This window comes from Perissodus microlepis, chromosome 16 (genome assembly GCF_051167445.1).
Source record: "Perissodus microlepis isolate ML-2025 ecotype Zambia chromosome 16, ASM5116744v1, whole genome shotgun sequence".
In the NCBI taxonomy this organism is placed as follows: Eukaryota; Metazoa; Chordata; class Actinopteri; order Cichliformes; family Cichlidae; genus Perissodus; species Perissodus microlepis.
The window spans coordinates 35,023,393-35,041,407 of NC_140476.1; the positions used below are offsets into that span (position 1 = coordinate 35,023,393).

Here is an 18,015-nt window from a genome sequence, read left to right on the forward strand (position 1 = left end):
TGGAACACACCTCAGCTGTGGCTCATGAGGCAGACCTGCAACACAAGAAAAGGAGAAAAAAACTCTTCCACAGAGGGAGAGCCACTAGAGGTCAGCGACCGTAACAGGTAAATGAACTTTTTTTTTTTTAAATTATTTGAATATATATGAGTGCTTGTGTATAAATACACAAACAATACACATATGCTTTCAATTGTGTAATTTAAGTGATCTAGGTAGCTCTGTTTTGAAGTTCAGTTAATGCTAGAAATGTGTTTTGGAGTTTGTACTTGTTTTGTCTCTAGGGGCCACCGCATATATTTATATATAAACATATATAAATAAAACCACTTTTTTTACATTAGTAATTCCTTTTGTGCATAATTTTATATTGTTGTTAATAATAAATTAATTAAAGCAACAAAACAACCAAGAGCCGGTTGGGAGCCGAAAGAGCCGGCTCTGTTTAGTGAGCTGAGCTGAAAAAGCCGGTTATCCCATCACTAGAGGAAAATACTGTGTGTCTGATGGGGTGTTTTTATATAGGTGGACTTGCAAAAAAAAGTGCAGGTATATTACTACTTCAGTTTAAACAAATCTAGGAAAACGCTTGTTGCACAGTCAAGTTGGAGTAACAGAAAAAGAAGCAGAAGGTTTAGCAGGCAGAGGTTTTTAAATAGGAATCACTGAATTGAAACAAAGAGCTTGATTAGTGTGAAAGTTAACTGCAGCCCCATCAGAGTTGTGATAAAGATTGAGTTTCTCCAAACATTAGGAACTAATGTCTGAACAACAATTATTCATGAAATAATCATAAAAGATCTTGGTGTCCAACATAAAGGCTGAAGCTGGACTCTCACACCACTCCAATGCTGCTGTTACACTGTCAACACACCACAACCATATTTTGGTCACTTCGCCACAACTCATATCAGGACAGACTGTCAGACGTTCACTGCCAACATTACTAACCATTACAATATGAAAAAACAAACACCCATAGAAAAAAATAGAAGAAAAAAGCAAGTTTGTGCAATATTTGTGTCAGAAACATTTGTAACATGAACACAACACTGTGATAAAGCAACCAAGTTTATTTTGTATCAAAAATGACAAACACAAAGAAATGATTCATAAAAGCCAATGTTCATTATTTAGCTCATCGATTCAGCCAGTGGACACTCTTTAACCAAGCAATGTGATACAGAACATATTTGTTAGCAGAAGTATGAAAATGCGCAAGAAAAACCGACATACATGATAAATTGCACGAACGATACTTAGGGAGGAATAAAAACACACGAGTCTTCGGCCATTTTGGATGAATAAACACACCCCCAAGAGAGCGCCAACTTTATTAACAGCTGCACACATGTAAATCACACATCAAACATAAACCCTCTAGCTGTTTCCATAATTGAGAGCATTTTCTTTCTTCGTATCAACAATATGCAATGCTATATAAGAACGTTTTCACATTTCTACGAACATTCAAACAAAGACGTTACCAACATACTGAAGAATATTACTGTTGAAAATGTCTCTGTGAAAAACACAAGACTAGTTTCATATAGTCAATGCAGCGTCTGCTGTTTTTTTTAGATAAGGCACATGCATTATGATCCAACAATACAATCAGTTTCTGCTTAGAACTGCATTCAAAACCATTGATCCAATATTTTCAGCTTCTATGGCTGAAACATTTTCACATGATGAGCTTCCAACAATGAGTGAAACAGTAAGAGCATGTGGAGAGTTTGGAAACATCCTATTAAGAAAGAGAAATCAAACATTTGGATTCATTTTAATGAGCTCAGACTGGTTGAAAATGCAGAGGAGCTGGTTGTGAACTAAGCTTCAGAGAAACACAACATACTGAGATTCACTGTGAAGCTTTGAGTGGAACAAGACAGACCAACAACATGTGGATCCTGGAATAATGGGAGCTTCCATCTTTAAAGGACTGAAGAGGAAGACGTTTACAAGGAATCATGTAGAAAAGTTTCAAACACCAACTGATTGAATCCATGAATCTGAAAACGCGTTTGTGAGTGAAAGAGACAGACTGAACTATCTGTTCAACACTCAGTGTTTCTCTAACAGGAGACACTCTTTACACTCCATTCAGCACAGGGACACTGAGGCACCAGGAAACCTGAACCAAAACCCAGGATAAAGACTTTGAGTGAATGTGGTGTTGAAGGTGTGGAGGTGGATCAGAGTGTCAGAGGAGACTCTGTAGAAGGACAGAGTGCCAGCAGGACAGTCCACATACACTGCTACTCTGTTAGAGACAGAGGAGGAGGAGGAGGAGGAGGAGATGAATGTTTGTCTATAATTGTGCCAGACATAACGAGGAGCACCATCAGAGCAGTACAGACACCAGGACTGTTCATTGTGTCCAAACACACAGTCATTACTGCCTCCTTTCCTTCTGATTCTTCTGTAACTCACTGATATATAAACGTTTCCTCTCCACTCGACCTCCCAGTAACAGCGACCAGTCAGACCATTTCTACACAGCAGCTGAGGATAAACATCAAATCTGTCTGGATGATCAGGATATGACTGAACCTCCTCCACACGTGTCACCTTCCTGTTGTTGTCAGAAAGTTTGAGGTTTGTGTTCACTGTGTTTGTGTCGATTGTGAGTTGACAGGAATCTGATGGAGAGAACAAACACAATCCAGCTGCAGTTATTGATCCATCATCTGTTCATTGATTGACACTTTAATGAGGACTCCTGACATCAGATATGTGAATGAGTGATGTGACAGTTTAAAGATCATTGAATGTGTGCTGCTTTGTTTTCATGAATCCCATTAAAAACACACTTACACTTCCTCAGACCTGGTCTCAACCATCGGACTCCAGCAGGCTCCACCCTGAAAGGAGGAGGGGGGTCAGAGCAGCACAGTCACAGTGGATAAAATTGGTGATGATTTGGACTGATCCTGGATCTGTCAGTAGAACACTGTATTGAATGAAATATGACTGACTCAAAGTGTGACCTTCATTATCTGTATATTCCTCTTCTGTTTAGCTGAAAAGGACACCTCCCTGCCTTTGCTTTAAGCTGTCTTTTCTCATTTTGGTGTTTGTGTGGTTACTGTGGTTACTGTACATGACCTCTGTCCTCTGAGATAGTACAGCGTTGTTTTCATGTGCCCCCCGAAACCCCTTGATGTTCTGATTTAACAGCCGAGTTCTCCACATGCACACAGAGAAATTTCTGCCTCTGTCACACAAACACTGGACCGTATATTTGTTTCTGAATATTTCATGTTGAAACTATTCAACTATTACTGTATGTCCTCAGCAAACACTCTGATCTTCATGTTAGTGCACTGAATCATTCTGCTGTCAGCTGACATCACTGGGAGTCACCTCTCAGTCTCCTTCTGTCCTCTGAAAGTCAGAAATTTCATTTCTCATTAAGATTACTTCCAGTATGAGTTATTGTCACATTACTGACAACTCAATCAAGAAAAACTGGGAAGTAGAAAATCATTCATTTTACAATATTTATTCTATTCCATCAAAATAGAACAATAAATATTAATCTGTGACTGCTATTTGTTAGCATACAATGTTAAAAATAATCAAATGAACAACAGCAGCTTCTCTGACTGTGGTAATAAAACCTTAACTATGTGAAGAAGGCAGGTAACACTCATCCGTGAATATTATATTTATATATAAGAAGATTTAACAGTTTTCTCAAATATTACATTTCAGTGCAAATTCAAGGTATAAATAGCTATTTCTTTTCATTTATACCTGTGCGACTGTCTAACAGTTAAATATCAATACACAGTGACCACTGTTTCAAAGTGTTAGGGTGCCTGGGTCGTTGACCCAGAGTTTATTTCTGTGAAGGTTTTCAGTCATCCAGGTTATCATAGTCTAAGGAGCTTGGAAAGAAAAGCGTCTGGACTTCTTTAAGTTGCTTGAAGATGTTTACCTCTACCTGATCACATGAACCAAGGTGTGAAAACGGGCGTAGGTCACAATCAGCCAGGGTTTTGGGTGAGCTCATTGTGAAACCTGGCCCCACCCTATCATCCGATTTCCTGAGGTCAGATGGCCCAGGATGTGAGTGGGCATTAAGGCGTCTGGGAAGGGAACTCAAAACTGGATTATAGATGGCAGACAGTTGGTGTCGTAAGCCACCACCTCTGTTCAAAGATGGTCGCTCACAGTGGACATAAATGGCTTCTTTCACTACTCTTTCAAACCATCTGTCCTCTCTGTCCAAAATGTGAACATTGGCATCCTCGAATGAGTGTCCTTTGTCCTTTAGATGCAGATGGACTGCTGAGTCTTGTCCCGTGGAGGTAGCTCTTCTATAGAAGAGCCACCTCATGTGATTAGGTAGAGGATCATCAGGGGGTCCTTTTGTCCCTCTTTGGGGGATACTCCCACTGGGTTTAAATCTGGGACTCTCCACCATTTGACCCTAGAACTGAAGAAGCTTCTCGGATCAGAGGTGAAACGTCTTCAAGCAAGGTAAAGAAGTCCAGACACTTTTCTTTCCAAGCTCCTTAGACAACCCAGAGTTGAGAGTTTTCATTATTATTGTACTTTGGTTTTTGCCTTTATTCATCATTTGTAGTCTTTTGGTTTCTTTGTCAGAGTTGTGCCTTATGGTTTCTGTTCTGTTCCATAGTTGCTGTTTTTCTCTGTCAAGTCTGCCTCTGTGTTATGTTTCCCTTTTTTACTTTTAAGGTCCATGTCTTATGTTAATGTATCTGGTTTTGCTTCCCCGGTTTCGTTAGGCCTGATTTGCCCCAGCTGTGTTTCCCTCCTGTTACCCATTCCCTGATTGCTCCGTCTGCGTATTTAAGCCCTGTGTTTCTCTGTGTCCGTGTCGTGATCTCCCTTATCCACCGTCTTCTATGCTGTACGTTCAGCCTGCAGAGTTAGTTCATTTTGTATTCTACTTCAGCCAGTTTTCTGTTTGCCATCCAGCATTAAAGCTGTATTTAAGTTCACCTTTTGTTTGTGTGAGTCTGCATTTTGGGTCCTTTTCCTACCTGCACACAGCTGTTTCATAACACAAAGCTTTAGTTATATTTAAGGGCAATATCCCAAAAATAAACTAAAAAGATTTGATCCTTGTATGTTTCAGATAAAATGGAAGACAAACTGATGCAGTAAATATTCTTTTACTGGATGAGAAAATTGTGTAATATGATTCACTTAAGATGTTCAAGATATCAGTGCATTAAGCAGACTGTTTGAGTCGGAGGGTATAACAGGAGAGAGATGATACAGAAACATGACATCTTTATAAAAATACTGACACACTTTATGAATGTACAACTTTTCACAGCTCTTTGAACCTTTTGTTTAAATGAGCTGCATACTTTTTCCACTGAAACCAGCACAATCCCACTGATGAAAACAAATTTTTAACTAAATAAAATTTATCACAGCATGATCACATCTGTTTTCTTACCACAGTTCATGGGCCAGATGTTTGGTCCCCTTAAATGCACTTACTTTAAATAGTGAACCGTCTGCTCAGTTTATCATAAAATGTTTAGTATGGCTTCACACTGCCAATCATACCCAGCTTCGGTAGAAAATTTAACTAACTAACCAAAGCTTGACCCAAGCCACATATGTCTGGACTGACATAAAGGGCCCACCCAGGAGAGATACACCCTTCAAATCTGGGGAAAAGACGGATGCACTTGTGAGCCGCAACTGGAGCACCCTTCGAATTTGGACAGCCTTCGTCACCTCAGTGTGACATAATCGGCCTACAAATGCAGCCTCCCAGGGATACTGCCTCTGAATGTGGACACATCCATTGTCATTCCTTCTCATTGCTAGATAACGGCAAGCTAGCAAGCTGCATGTGACGAATAAAGAACCTCGAACCTTGATTTGGGGCCATTATCAGGATTTACTGCTCCTGTTAGTACTATTAGCAGCTAATGCTATTTTGAGTCATTCAGCATTAGCCAATAATGCTTATGCATTTTTTCCCTTGCTTTTCAGCCAGGTGAGCAGCTAATGCTATGTAGACTGCATTGCCCAATTTTTGTGACCACAACCTAGTCTGACCAATTCTACATTCATTCATTGAAAAAAGCCATAATAAATATCTTCTCTTCGTACTTTTTATTTTATTTTGTCAAACAACAGAATGAGAATGAAATTTAAGAGTGAATTTAAAAATATCCTGTCACCAGTGTTGGTCAAGTTACTTGAAAAATGTAATCATTGACTAATTACTGATTACTTCCCCCCCCCAAAACTAATCCTGTTACTTTACTGATGACTTACTTTCAAAAGTAATTTGTTACTTTGATATTTAGTTACTTTTTAAAAACATGATACGCAACCTGAATAGGTAATAAAGAAATAGATCTTTCAGCCTAATTCTACTTTTTCTGCATAATCCATCATATAAAATGTTATCAAATGAAAAAGTCTCCTTTTAAAACTTGTTTTCTTAGTTTTAATCTTTTAACTTTCTGCATTAAGCACAAATTAAAAATATGCAAAATTATCTGACTGGAAGAAATTTGTTTGTTTTCCAGCATGTAAAATAAAATCGTTTTTGTGTTTACACTCACTCTTTCAAATAGATGCAAGTAAAACACAGCAAAAAATAAATAAAATCAAAGACTCAGCGGTCCTGTTGCTCTATTTTCACCTGTATAGCAGGAGTGGGGCAGGTGGAGGTTTGCTCTGGTCCAGGTGTGCCACAGTGGTCATGTCAGTGGAAGGATCCGGGGGTTACTCTGTGACTTTCACATTCCCCAGGCAGGGTACTTGGTGCTTGCTCAGAATGTAATGTAATCCTCAGTAATGTTGTTGTCACTTTTTACAGAATCAATCTCACAGCAAGGTCAGTACTTCCACGCTTTAAACTCTGCATGGCCGTACTTTCTCCTTCACTTGATATATTATCCATTGTTGATCTGCACATAGCTGTGGCCACGAACATCACCTGCGCTTACGTCATTGTCATGAGACACTCACAAACAAAATCACGATTTAGTAATGCAGTAACAAAGCGTGCTTATGGTAAAGTAGCAGTAATCTAATTACCTTTTTTGCAATAGTAATCCCTTACTTTACTCGATACTTGAATAAAGTAATCGGATTACAGTAACGCGTTACTGCCCATCTCTCCCAGACACACAGAGTAACACTTAAAAACTGAGTCATACATTTATTAAGTTTAGGCTGGACTGCTGCAGGAAAACTCATGAAACATCTAACATCTGGTTGCAGTCAGTTGTGTACATCCACAGAGAGCAGCAGGTCAGCTGATCACAGCCTGTACACTAAGAAAATTTACTGGAGCTCTCAATAGAAATTATTGTGAGTTATGATTCTTTTCCCCACACTGAACCATTACATTTAATTTTAGGGTTCCTCACCTGCTTAATCCACTTTAACCCCTGACTGTCCACATTTTCCTGTTTAGAGGCAAAGTCACCCTCTACAATTTAGCAACAGGAAATCAAAATATTTTTTTTCTTTCTTTTTCAAGATGAGTACAATTAGAATTATAAATTAGACTAAAGTCTGTATTCCTCCATCCATCCATCCATCCATCTTCATCCGCTTTATCCGAGGCCGGGTCGCGGGGGCAGCAGCCTAAGCAAAGAGGCCCAGACCTCCCTCTCCCCAGCCACCTCCTCCAGCTTATCCGGGGGAACACCAAGGCGTTCCCAGGCCAGCCGAGAGATATAATCTCTCCAGCGTGTCCTGGGTCTGCCCCGGGGCCTCCTCCCGGTGGGACATGCCTGGAACACCTCACCCAGGAGGCGCCCAGGGGGCATCCTTGTCAGATGCCCGAACCACCTCAGCTGGCTCCTTTCGATGTGGAGCAGCAGCGGCTCTACTCTGAGCCCCTCCCGGATGGCCGAACTTCTCACCCTATCTCTAAGGGAGAGGCCAGCCACCCTTCGGAGGAAGCTCATTTCTGCCGCTTGTATCCGCGATCTCGTTCTTTCGGTCACTACCCACAGCTCGTGGCCATAGGTGAGGGTAGGGACGTAGATCGACCGGTAAATTGAGAGCTTCGCTTTTACACTCAGCTCCCTCTTCACCACGACGGACCGGTGCAGCGTCTGCGTTACTGCAGCTGCAGCCCCAATCCGTCTGTCGATCTCCGGCTCCCTTCTCCCATCACTCGCGAACCAGACCCCAAGATACTTGAACTCCTCCACTTGGGGCAGGAACTCATCCCCGACCCGGAGTGGGCACTCCACCCTTTTCCGGCTGAGAACCATGGCCTCAGATTTGGAGGTGCTGATCCTCATTCCCGCTGCTTCACACTCGGCTGCGAACCGTTCCAGTGCGAGCTGGAGGCCCTCACCCGATGAAGCCAACAGAACCACATCATCCGCAAAAATCAGAGATGAGATTCTGAGGCCACCAAAGCGAATTATTCCTGTATTCCTGTATTCCTATCTACTGATATTATATTATTATAGCACAAGGTGCAGTGAGCTTTGAACAAAAATAGGAGGTAGAAACAAGTTACTTTTCACTTTCTTACTTTGAGTACATTTCAAAGCCTTTACTTTTTTACTGATAGTATTGACAAACAGTCCAGGGTCAGCAAATTTGTATGAGCAGGATTGGAGAGCACAGAGTTACGAGCAAGAGCGTGAATCTGCTGCACCGCTGAGGTCTACATGTGCAGCCCACCTGAAGGCAACAGGCCACCTGTTTAGTGGCCCATTCAATGGGTTGTTCAATGGCCCATTCAATGGGTTGCTCAGTGGCCCATTCAAGTGGTCGTTCATGGGCCCATTGAATGGGTCATTTAGTGGCACATTCAATGGGTCGTTCAGTGGCCCATTCTGTGGGGTCATTCAGTGGGTCGTTCAGTGGCCCATTCAGTGGGATACCCATAGGCACCACACCAGGGCCTGTGCTGCTAAACCAACTGAGCCTCACCAGGACCTGTGCTGCCAGCTGGACCTATAGGCACCACGCCAGGGCCTGTGCTGCTAGCATAAATCAACTGAGCCTCACCAGGGCCTGTACTGCCGGCTGGACCCATCTGCACCACCCCAGGGCCTGTGCTGCTGGCTGGGGCCATCTGCACCGCACCAGGGCCTGTTCTGCTGTCTGGACCCATAGGCACCACACCAGGGCCTGTGCTGCTACCATAAACCAACTGAGCCTCACCAGGGCCTGCACTGCCGGCTGGACCCACAGGCATCACATCAGGGCCTGTACTGCCTGCTGGACCCATCTGCACCACCCCAGGGCCTGTGCTGCTGGCTGGGGCCATCTGCACCGCACCAGGGCCTGTTCTGCTGTCTGGACCCATAGGCACCACACCAGGGCCTGTGCTGCTAGCATAAACCAACAGAGCCTCACCAGGGCCTGCACTGCCGGCTGGACCCATAGGCATCACATCAGGGCCTGTACTGCCGGCTGGACCCATCTGCACCACCCCAGGGCCTGTGCTGCTGGCTGGGGCCATCTGCACCGCACCAGGGCCTGTTCTGCTGTCTGGACCCATAGGCACCACACCAAGGCCTGTGCTGCTAGCATAAACCAACTGAGCCTCACCAGGGCCTGTACTGCCGGCTGGACCCATAGGCACCACCCCAGGGCCTGTGCTGCCCGCTGGGGCCGTCTGCAGCACACCAGGGCCTTTGCTGCCGGCTGAACCAACTGCATCTGTGTTGCTAGTGGAAGACATCAGCACCACACCAAGGCCTGTGCTGCTCGAAAAGCTCATCTGCAATACATCGGGCGCTGTGCTGTTGATTGAAGCCTTATACACCACATTGGTGAATGTGCTAGCAGAAGCCCTCTGCTAGCAAGCCACCAGGACCCGAACTTCTGGCTGGAGCCTTACTTGCCATCCTAGGTTTTTGCAGGCTATTTAATTCAGCATCAACAATCATTGTGTTTTGGATAATGGCTTTTTTAATAACTTTACTTTGCTCATTGGCCGTGGGGGACTTTTGGACACTCAATTTTTCTAAGATGAGAACATTTAACAGTGTCCCCATTCTGCGAGACATGGTTCCCAGATCTACATGCGTCACTGCTGCTATACATCCTGTACAATTTCCAATGTATTTGGAACAGGACATTAATTTATCATTTGAACTACAGAAAGATTTACCTCACCTTCAAAACCTTCTTGCTTTGTACAATTACAAAATTAGTTATGAAAAATCCTGCTTTGTTTCAACATTTCACAAGTCAAAATCAATAAGTACAAAGCAGAGACTTCTGATCGTCTTACTACTGCTCTTATCTGGTAATGTGCAACCTAACCCAGGCCCTGAGCTGCAATGTAGTCAGACACCATCTGAATTTAAATCCTCACATGGGCTGAAGATAGTTCATCTTAATGTGCGCAGTTTGTTACCCAAGATGGATATGATCAAGATCTGGGTTCAATCAACAGATGCAGATATTGTCCTCATTTCTGAAACTTGGTTGTCTAAATATATATCTGATGAACATGTTAGCATGGCTGGCTACAATATCTATCGCACCGATAGGCTTAAGAAAGGTGGTGGTGTTGCTGCTTATGTTAAGTCAAAATTTGATGCTACAATAGTTCTATCAGAATCAATTTGCAAACAATTGGAATTTTTGGCTCTGAATGTAAATGTTGCAAAGGGTCTTTGCATAACAGTTGCTTGTTGCTATCGACCCCCTTCTGCCTCCACAGAATCTCTGCGTTCTTTAAACCTTTTGCTGTCCAGACTAAATTATGGTGAGCTTGTTCTAGCTGGTGACTTTAACTGGGATTGGCTCAAAACTGTTTCAGATGATTTTAAATCTTTTTGTGATTCTATCAGTCTTACCCAGCTGGTCAATTTACCCACTCGGCCGAATCTCAAAAGCCCCGAAAAGTCTACCTTGATTGACTTGATTTTGACAAATGTTCCTCATAAATTTAATCTTTGGGTGTCTTTTGTAACGACTTAAGTGACCACTGTGTTGTTGCTGCTATTAGAAATACTAAAGTGGCCAAGTCACAACATCGTATTATTTTTAAAAGAACTCTTGAACATTTTAATGAACAAGCATTTTATCATGATTTGTCAAACTATGACTGGAAGAAAATAGGATTGATCCCTATATGTAGAATTAGCGTGGGCATTCTTTAGGGATGGGTTTATGCAAATTGTGAATAAACATGCTCCATTAAGAAGATATAGGATAAAAGGTCGTGAAAACCCCTGGTTCTCCCCAGAGCTGGCAGATACCATTCATGAGCGCAACCTGGCTTGGGCCAAAGCGAGGAAAACAGTCTACCCCAGTGATTGGCTTCTTTTCAGACAACTAAGAAACAAATGTACTTCCTCTATTAAGAAAGCTAAAATAGAATATTATCTGTCTGTTACCACTGAGAACCTAAATAATCCACAGAAGTTCTGGAAAATCATTAAGTCTCTTTCAGTGAGTAAAAGCTCCCACGCTCTACCCACCTATGTTTTTAAGGATTCTGTTCCTGTTCATGATAGGAAGGAGATTATGAATTGCTTTAATAAGCACTTTATATCTTCTGGCTCTTTGTTTGACTCTCTGAACCCAGTCTCTGTAAAATCTGGCACAAACCTTCCAGTGTACCCTGGTCAGCCATTTAACTTTGTTCCTTTCTCTGTGCAGGAGGTCTGTAAAGCTCTTAAACTGTTAGATCCTAGAAAATCTCCAGGGCCAGACTTACTAGATCCTTACTTCTTGAAACTGGCAGCTGATTTTGTGGCAGAGCCTCTCACAACACTTTTCAACCTCACACTTGATACGAATAAAATTCCCTCAGTATGGAAATCAGCTTTTGTTATTCCACTATTAAAAGGGGGCGACCCAGCAGTGTTAACTAATTACAGACCAATATCTAATCTATCTGTGCTGGCCAAAGTTCTTGAAGCTCTTGTGTGTGAGCAGTTAAAGGAGTTTTTACACACCAATGCCATTTTATCTGAATATCAATCAGGCTTTACGAAGAATCACAGTACTATCACAGCTGCAATTAGAGTGGTAAATGATATTACTATTGCACTTGATAAAAAACAACACTGTGCATCCCTTTTTATTGATTTGTCAAAAGCATTTGACACTGTTGATCATTGTATTTTAAAACTTAGACTCTTCCAGTCAGGACTCTCTGAGAGAGCAGTGGATGGTTCTCAAACTACCTCAGTAACAGGACTCAGTGCATTAAATCTGACGGTCTATGTTCTGACTTTGTTACAGTGCACAACGGAGTGCCACAGGTCCCCTTCTATTTATCATTTACGTAAACAATCTTAGTCTACATGTGCCACATGCAAAGTTGCACTTCTATGCTGATGATACAGTTATTTACAGCTGTGGTTCAACTCTTGTCCAAGCCATCAACTCCTTGCAGAACGCCTTTTTTGCTGTCCAGCACTCATTACTTCAGCTTAAACTTGTTCTCAACGCAGACAAAACAAAGCTCATGTTGTTTTCTAAATGAAGGAGACGAGCCCAAACAATCCCATCAGTAACCACTCTTGAAGGTAATTAAATAGAGTTGGTTCACACCTATAAATATCTGGGAATCTTAATTGATGACTTGCTTACCTTCAAACCACATGTAGAGAATCTTGTGAAAAACCTGAAGTTAAAACTGAGATTTTATTTTCAAAATAAGTTGTGTTTCTCTTTTAATACAAAGAAGCGGCTTGTTGCTGCAACATTCTTGCCTGTGCTGGATTATGGTGATATTCTATATATGAATGCTTCTGCTCAATGTCTTCGAATGGTTGATTCCGTGTATCATGCTTCTCTGAGGTTCATCACTAACCGTAAATTTCAGACTTACCACTGTGAGTTATACTCTCAGGTAGGATGGCCTGCTTTGGTAAGTCGGAGGAACTCTCATTTATACAGTTTTATATATAAGGCGATACTTAGGTTGCTGCCTTCTTATATATGTTCCCTGCTTGTAATGAAACATGCTGGTCGGTATTCTCTTCGTCCGGTTACTTGTTGCTTTCTGTTCCATTTGCCCGAACTGAACTTGGTAAAAGAGCTTTTTTCCATTTAGCACCCTTGGCTTGGAACAAACTGCAGAAGGAAAATGACTGAATTCATTTCATTAAGTGCTTTTAAATCTAAACTACGAATCCTTGAGGCCAAGTCCATAACATGCAACTGTTTCAATTAGATTGACTGTCATTTTAACTGACTTTTTATTTTTATTTGAATTTTATTTTATTTTATTTGTATTCTTTCACTTATTGTTGCATGTGTGTTATTGCTGCCTGTGTTTGAGTAATTTCTGTAACTGTGAGACACCTGCTGCTGCCTATCTTGGCGAGGTCTCCCTTGAAAAAGAGGTTTTTAATCTCAATGGGATCTTCCTGGTTAAATAAAGGTTAATAAATAAATAAATAATTCATTTCCTATGGTGGCCACTTTTGACCGGGAACACCACCGATGTAACAAGGTTGATTAAAACACTAAAAATTAAATGAAAGAGGCTCTGAGAATCTTTGTTTTTATTTATTTATTTTTTGCTATGTTTTACTTGCATCTATTTCAAAGAGTGAGTGTAAACACAAAAAAATATATTATGAATTAAACTATATGGCTGACTCAACAGCCATTTAATGGGCAAATGGGCAATTCCTTCATTTTGCCATCATCGATTAAACAGACAAAAAGGCCTGGAGTTTATTTGAGGTGTTGTACTTTCAGTTGAAAAGTTTTGCTGTGATAAATGTGGCCAAAGAAGCTCTTCATACAGGTGAAACAAGCCATATGCAAAAGGCCATGCAAGAAATTGCTGCAATATTAGGAGTAGAAAATTTTAATCTTAACCCAACTGAGTATTTCAAAAGTTTGGACAGAAAGGCCCACAAACAAACAGCAACTTAAAGCTGCTGCAGTAAAGGCCTAGCAGAGCATTAAAATGTTTTTGTTAAACCCCCTTTTTTTTCATTTAAAATGTAGAGAATCAAAAATAGAAAAAGTTGTCTCTGTCCAAATATCTATGGACCTCACTGTAGGTCTACTGTTAATTAGATTTTCAACATGACTTATCAGTTATCATTAATTTTACTGCAAATGGACTCATTGGAGAACCCCTATATAAATATCCATCTACTTTACAGCTAGACAAGTGTTTCTGTTCCTGAAACAAAAAGGAAGTGAGGGAAGGACACAGGAAATGTTTCCAGCTCTTCCTCCTCTATCAGACATTCTCTCCATACCTGAGAGTCTCCAGTCTCCAGCCAGGATCCCTCAGTCCAGCCGACAGCAGCTCAATTCCTGAGTCTCCTGGATGATTGTAACTCAGGTCCAGCTCTCTCAGATGGGAGGGGCTGGAGCTCAGAGCTGAAGCCAAATTAATACAGCCTTGCTCTGTGACCAGACAGCCTGACAGACTGCAGACACACAAAACAACTCATCTGAAAACACTTCACTTTTTTGGCTCTCAATTCCAGAGGAAGCCAATGATGATAAGGTAATACGGAGAAAATACGGTCCCTCTTTCAAGTCCCTCTTAGTGTTCTTGCTGCAGCATGTTGGATGAACTGAAGGTTTTCAGAGAGTTTTCAGAACAACAATGAATTTAATTAATCCAGCCTGGAAGTACTGTGCACATTAATGTAATATGAGTGTAATTCAGAGTCAAATAATCAAACTAATTATAAATAAAAAGGCATCAGACAATTCTATAACCCTTTGCCATTTATTCATTAATGTAGTATGGATTATAAATAATGCTGAGTGGAAAAGACTGAATCCTGACCTCAGAGTTTCCAGAGTACAATGTGGACTCTCCAATGCAGCAGACATGAGCTTCAACCCTGAATCATCCAAGTCATTGTTACTCAGGTCCAGCTCTGTCAGCGTAGAGGACTGGGAGCAGACAGCTGTGGACAGAGCTTCACAGCTTCTTCCTGTGAGATTACAGTCACTTGTTCTAGAAATACAGGGAGTGCAGAATTATTAGGCAAATGAGTATTTTGTCCACACCATCCTCTGCATGCATGTTGTCTTACTCCAAGCTGTATAGGCTCGAAAGCCTACTACCAATTAAGCATATTAGGTGATGTGCATCTCTGTAATGAGAAGGGGTGTGGTCTAATGACATCAACACCCTATATCAGGTGTGCATAATTATTAGGCAACTTCCTTTCCTTTGGCAAAATGGGTCAAAAGAAGGACTTGACAGGCTCAGAAAAGTCAAAAATAGTGAGATATCTTGCAGAGGGATGCAGCAGTCTCAAAATTGCAAAGCTTCTGAAGCGTGATCATCGAACAATCAAGCGTTTCATTCAAAATAGTCAACAGGGTCGCAAGAAGCGTGTGGAAAAACCAAGGCGCAAAATAACTGCCCATGAACTGAGAAAAGTCAAGCGTGCAGTTGCCAAGATGCCACTTGCCACCAGTTTGGCCATATTTCAGAGCTGCAACATCACTGGAGTGCCCAAAAGCACAAGGTGTGCAATACTCAGAGACATGGCCAAGGTAAGAAAGGCTGAAAGACGACCACCACTGAACAAGACACACAAGCTGAAACGTCAAGACTGGGCCAAGAAATATCTCAAGACTGATTTTTCTAAGGTTTTATGGACTGATGAAATGAGAGTGAGTCTTGATGGGCCAGATGGATGGGCCCGTGGCTGGATTGGTAAAGGGCAGAGAGCTCCAGTCCGACTCAGACGCCAGCAAGGTGGAGATGGAGTACTGGTTTGGGCTGGTATCATCAAAGATGAGCTTGTGGGGCCTTTTCGGGTTGAGGATGGAGTCAAGCTCAACTCCCAGTCCTACTGCCAGTTTCTGGAAGACACCTTCTTCAAGCAGTGGTACAGGAAGAAGTCTGCATCCTTCAAGAAAAACATGATTTTCATGCAGGACAATGCTCCATCACACGCGTCCAAGTACTCCACAGCGTGGCTGGCAAGAAAGGGTATAAAAGAAGAAAAACTAATGACATGGCCACCTTGTTCACCTGATCTGAACCCCATTGAGAACCTGTGGTCCATCATCAAATGTGAGATTTACAAGGAGGGAAAACAGTACACCTCTCTGAACAGTGTCTGGGAGGCTGTGGTTGCTGCTGCACGCAATGTTGATGGTGAACAGATCAAAACACTGACAGAATCCATGGATGGCAGGCTTTTGAGTGTCCTTGCAAAGAAAGGTGGCTATATTGGTCGCTGATTTGTTTTTGTTTTGTTTTTGAATGTCAGAAATGTATATTTGTGAATGTGGAGATGTTAGATTTGTTTCATAGGTAAAAATAAATCATTGAAATGGGTATATATTTGTTTTTTGTTAAGTTGCCTAATAATTATGCACAGTAATAGTCACCTGCACACACAGATATCCCCCTAAAATAGCTAAAACTAAAAACAAAGTAAAAACTACTTCCAAAAACATTCAGCTTTGATATTAATGAGTTTTGTGGGTTCATTGAGAACATGGTTGTTGTTCAATAATAAAATTATTCCTCAAAAATACAACTTGCCTAATAATTCTGCACTCCCTGTAAAGAACACCGCACACAAACAGAAACACACACACAGCTGAATTTAAATGACTAAGTAGGTCTGGTAATATTTGATGTTGTTTCAGGTCTACCTGGAATTTGCATTTCATTATTTCAAACAGATCAGAAATGTGGCACTGTTCTGTGATTTAGAAATAATGGCAAAATAAACAGTAATGGAAAAAAAATGGAATTTATTAGATAAATCTTTTATTGGTTAATTATGTCATTTGATGAAAACAATCATTTTGTTCTGACCTCAGAGTTTCTAGTGTACAGTGTGGACTTTGTAGTCCAGCAGACAAAAGCTTCACTCCTGAATCTTGTAGGTTGTTGTTACTCAGGTCCAGCACTCTCAAAACAGAGAACTGAGAACTTAGAGCGAAAGACAGAGCTTCACAGCTCATCTCTGACAGGAAACAAACACCAAGTCTAGAAATAAAGAACACACACATGCAAAAGCTGAATTTAAATTGTATTGATGGTGCAGTGATGCAGAGATTCTATGTCGAGCTATATTTAATGTTGTTTCACGACTGGCTGGAATGCTATTTCCTTATTTTTAATATATCTGAAATATGGCAATTTGTTGTGATTTATAAATAATGAAAACTAGTGAGCTGCAATAACAAACTGATGAAGCTGACATTTAATAGCCAAAAGTTTACATTGTTTAAATATTTAATTTGATGAAAAATAAATATCCTTTGAGCTGACGTCAGGGTTTCCAGTGTACTGCATGGACTCTGCAGTGCAGCAGATAGAGGCTTCACTCCTGAATCGTGTAGGGTGTTGTTACTCAGGTCCAGCCCTCTCAGACTAGAGGACTGGGAGCTGAGAACAGAGGACAGAGCTTCACAGCTTGACTCCGACAGAAAACAGCCACTTAGTCTAGAAATAAAGAAAACACACACACACACACACACAGACAAAGCTGAATTTAAAGTGTATTTATGTAGTTCATGGTGAAGTGATCAGTTACTAGGTCTGGCAATATTTAGTGTTGTTTCAGGACTTGCTGGAATAGCTATTTCCTTATTTTTAACATATCAGAAATATGGTATTTTGTTGTGATTTATAAATAATGAAAACTAGTAAGTAAGTAAAACAAATTGATTAAACTGACATTCATAAGCTAAAAGTTTTAATTTTTGATTTATATAATTTGATGAAAATAAATATGCTTTGATCTGACCTCAGAGTTTCCAGTGTAAAAAGTGGACTCTGCAGTGCAGCAAACAGATGCTTCATTTTTGAATCTTGTAGGGTGTTGTTACTCAGGTCCAGCGCTCTCAAACTAGACTGGGAGCTGAGAACTGTGGACAGAGCTACACAGCTTCTCTCTGAGAGGTTACAGCCACTCAGTCTGGAAAATAAAAAAATAAAAAGTAAATTTGTGTTTAATACCAAAAACTTTCATTGTTACAAGTGAAGAAAAGTAATGTCAGTAGATACTACAATTCATAGTTAACAAAATCAAGCAAAAAAATAAGTAAGGGTCGGCAACCTGCGGCTCCAGAGCCACATGTGGCTCTTCAGCCTCCTTGTAG

General features: G+C 41.2%; 1 protein-coding gene across 3 annotated transcripts in view; it reads right to left on the bottom strand.

Annotated features, from left to right (window-relative positions):
• Nucleotides 1–864: 864 nt before the first annotated feature.
• The window catches only part of LOC146371313 (NACHT, LRR and PYD domains-containing protein 3-like), a 59,445-nt gene continuing 42,294 nt past the window's right edge, over nt 865–18,015 (bottom strand). Inside the window, exons 7-13 of one of the 3 annotated variants that reach the window (XM_084907807.1) lie at nt 17,661–17,831; nt 17,183–17,356; nt 16,724–16,897; nt 14,720–14,893; nt 14,178–14,351; nt 2,818–2,864; nt 865–2,642 (exon numbers count right to left, since the gene is read on the bottom strand). In XM_084907807.1, the coding sequence (XP_084763933.1) occupies nt 2,104–2,642; nt 2,818–2,864; nt 14,178–14,351; nt 14,720–14,893; nt 16,724–16,897; nt 17,183–17,356; nt 17,661–17,831 (1,453 nt within the window). In that variant the 3' untranslated portion in view covers nt 865–2,103. The remainder of the gene's footprint in view (nt 2,643–2,817; nt 2,865–14,177; nt 14,352–14,719; nt 14,894–16,723; nt 16,898–17,182; nt 17,357–17,660; nt 17,832–18,015) is intronic. The other 2 variants (XM_084907806.1, XM_084907805.1) reach the window with 2 other exon arrangements.